This window comes from Physeter macrocephalus, chromosome 13 (assembly GCF_002837175.3).
Source record: "Physeter macrocephalus isolate SW-GA chromosome 13, ASM283717v5, whole genome shotgun sequence".
NCBI lineage: Eukaryota > Metazoa > Chordata > Mammalia > Artiodactyla > Physeteridae > Physeter > Physeter macrocephalus.
The window spans coordinates 8,113,806-8,116,972 of record NC_041226.1 but is presented as its reverse complement, the minus strand read 5'-3'; the positions used below and the strand labels follow the sequence as shown (position 1 = coordinate 8,116,972).

Genomic DNA, 3,167 nt, shown 5'->3' with positions numbered 1-3,167 from the left:
TCTGATCTTTATGATTTCTTTCCTTCTACTGACTTTGGGTTTTCTTTGTTCTTCTTTCTCTAGTTGTTTTAAGTGTAGGGTTAGATTGTTTATTTGAGATATTTCTTGTTTCTTGACGTGAGATTGAATTGCTATAAATTTCCCTCTTAGAACTGCTTTTGCTGTGTCCCATAGGTGTTGGGTCATCGTGTTTTCGTTGTCATTTGTTTCTATGTATTTTTAAATTTCTTCTTTGATTTCTTCATTGATCTCTTGGTTATTTAGAAGCGCAATGTTTAGCCTCCATGTATTTGTGTTTTTTACAGTATTTTTCATTTCAGTTATTGTGCTGTTCATCTTTGTTTGTTTGCTGTTTAGTTCTTCTAGATCTTTGTTAAACATTTCTTGTATTTTCTCAATCTGTTGATACTGAGATGAGGACCTCCGTAAGACCTCACTCCGATGAATATTCACTGGTGTCTGATGTTCTCTGTTAGTCCAGTGGTTTGGATTCAGTGCTCCCACTGCAGGAGCTTTGGCCCCTGGCTCATGAACCAAGATCCCACAAGCCATATGGGGTGGCAAAAAAAAAAAAAAAAAAAAAAAAGCAATAACAAAGTAAAAAATAAATTTAGACTAGGAAACTAACAGATAGGTTAGAAAGAATAAAAAATAAAAATATAGATGAATCAACAACCATAAGGTACATCAGTACCACAATAGTAAAACAGAGGAGGAAGGAAAAGAAAAAAAAAAAAAAGAAAAAGAAAGAAAGAAAAGAAAAAGGCGGGGGAGGCCTTGGCTGTGGAGGCGGGGCCTAAGCAAGGGTGAGGTTTGGGTGGTGGGTGGGGCCTATGCTCAGGACCCACAGGGCTGGAAAAGGCCCTGGGGCTGTGAGGGGTGGGGTTTCGGCTCAAGGAACAGAAGGGGCCCAGGCGTGCCCCCCACCCCTGGTCTCAGAGGGTGGGGGACCTCACCTGGGATCCTAGCAGGCTTCCTGGGCTCGAGTGGGAGGGGCAAACACCCTCCTCTCCTCTCCTGCTCCTTCCAGATGGCTCCTCCCACCTGTCTCTCCTGATCTCCCCGGCCTCCCTCCTATGCCCCAAAGGACCCACACAGCCTGGAAGGGGCTTTGGAGCGGGGGTACCAGCCTGGGAGCTCAGCAGATTCCCCAGCCCAAGTGGGCCAGGCGGTTGCCTTCTGTTCCTCTCTCACTCCTCCCGGAGGGTCCCTCTCACCTGACTTTCCTGATCTCCCCGGCCTCAGGGGCACTGATCCTGTCTGGCCTCCGCTTCTCCTCCCCGCTCAGAACCCCCAACATCCTACCGGTTCACTTGGGGGTTCCTCCCATCTCCTTGGGCATCAGAGTCCCCCACCAGCGGCAGGCAGGTGCCCTAGTTGTGGAGAGACGCTAACTCCGCGTCTTCCCACGCCACCATCTTGACTCCTGAGCATGCTTTTTAAAATCAAACTGGGCTGAATTTAGAAATCCAAATTTGTTGCCTTTTAATAGTTAATATTACTTATAAGAATATATATTAATATGTTAATAAGTATATTTTAATAATTAAACTTAATTGTATTTAATAGCCCGGAGGGTGTGAGATTGTATTAACTGTTCACCAAGGTGTTTGAAGCCTAGGAAACCAGGGGCTTCTAAATGAGGCAAGTTTGGGCTTGGGTGGAGTCAGAGGAGGTGGGAGGAGTCAGACAGGGTGGTGGGAGCCACATTCAAGCTCCACCCCTTCACTTAGCCATGCCCCCAGCCCCATGCTAAACAGCCTAATTCCTCAGCCTGGACACCACCACCCGCACCACAGTTCACCCTCCTCCAGTGTTGAACTTTCTTTTGCTTCAACCTCGTTTTGGAGTTTTCCAAAATTCCGTCCCACCAAGCCGCACCCACTTGCCTTGGCCCGTTACTGAGGTTGCTTGGCACCCGGGATGCTGCACATTCATTTTCATTATGCTGCCATTGATGGAAACCTTCAGTATCTTCCTTCACAGCCTGAGACCCATTCTCTGAAGGCTCTCCAGCAGTGAGCATAGTTTTTTGTTTTGTTTTGTTTCGTTTATTCTTTGTTTTTTACTGTGGATTTTATTTTTTGAAAAATAAAATCACTTTGGACTGAATTTTGGTGGACAATAAAGTGGCAATATTATTTTGAATCTAAAATAGATGGTGCTAAAAGGTAACATTTTCTCTCACTCTGGAAGTATTCCAGAAGAGGGCCCTGTCACTTTGAGGCAAGGACAGTATCATTGCGATAGGCCAAAGTGATAGCTTTCTTTGCACAGCAGCTTTTTTTTAAGGGCTTCACACTTTACCCTATTACCACAGATGGGTATGTGTCTCTGTAAACCCACACATGGAAAGGAATTTCATAGCCCAACGATTATTCACTTAGCCATTGAAGAGCTGTAGGCACTCACCCAGTCCCTAGGATCAATTTGTTGTACTGCGGCATGCTGGTGACATCCGTCACCCACCCGGGCTTCCGAATGATGGGCTTGTCCTAAAGGGTTGAAGGGTGGAAATAAACAAAAATATGCCCTTTTAATGATAAGACAATTCCCGTTGTCTCAAGCCACTCTGGTCCTTAATATGCATACTTAACATTATAGAGTTTTCTTTTTTTTTTAACATCTTTATTGGAGTATAATTGCTTTACAATGGTGTGTTAGTTTCTGCTTTAAAAAAGAGTGAATCAGCTATACATATACATATATCCCCATATCTCCTCCCTCTTGCGTCTCCCTCCCAGCGTCCCTATCCCACCCCTCTAGGTGGTCACAAAGCACCGAGCTGATCTCCCAGCGCTATGCGGCTGCTTCCCACTAGCTAGCTATTTTACGTTTGGTAGTGTATATATGTCCATGCCACTCTATAGAGTTTTCTTTAGTTGACTTTCGCTCTCAACTACAGGCGTATCCCGGAAATACTGAGGGAGGGTTCAGTTCTAGACCACCGCAATAAAGCAATTCACACAAATTTTGCGATTTCCCAGTGCAGACAGCAGTTATGTTTACACCATGCTGTAGTCTATTAAGTGTGCCATGTCTTTAAACACATCAATGTACATACCTTAATTTAAAAATACTTTTTGGGGTTTCCCTGGTGGCGCAGTGGTTGAGAGTCCGCCTGCCGATGCAGGGGACACGGGTTCGTGCCCCGGTCCGGGAAGATC

At 45.2% G+C, this 3,167-nt stretch overlaps 1 protein-coding gene across 1 annotated transcript in view; it reads right to left on the bottom strand.

Annotated features, from left to right (window-relative positions):
* The window catches only part of LOC102987306 (WD repeat-containing protein 49-like), a 111,072-nt gene that overhangs the window by 93,258 nt on the left and 14,647 nt on the right, over positions 1–3,167 (bottom strand). The window contains 1 exon segment of the mRNA XM_024125814.2: positions 2,413–2,495. Coding sequence (XP_023981582.2) covers positions 2,413–2,495 — 83 coding nt within the window.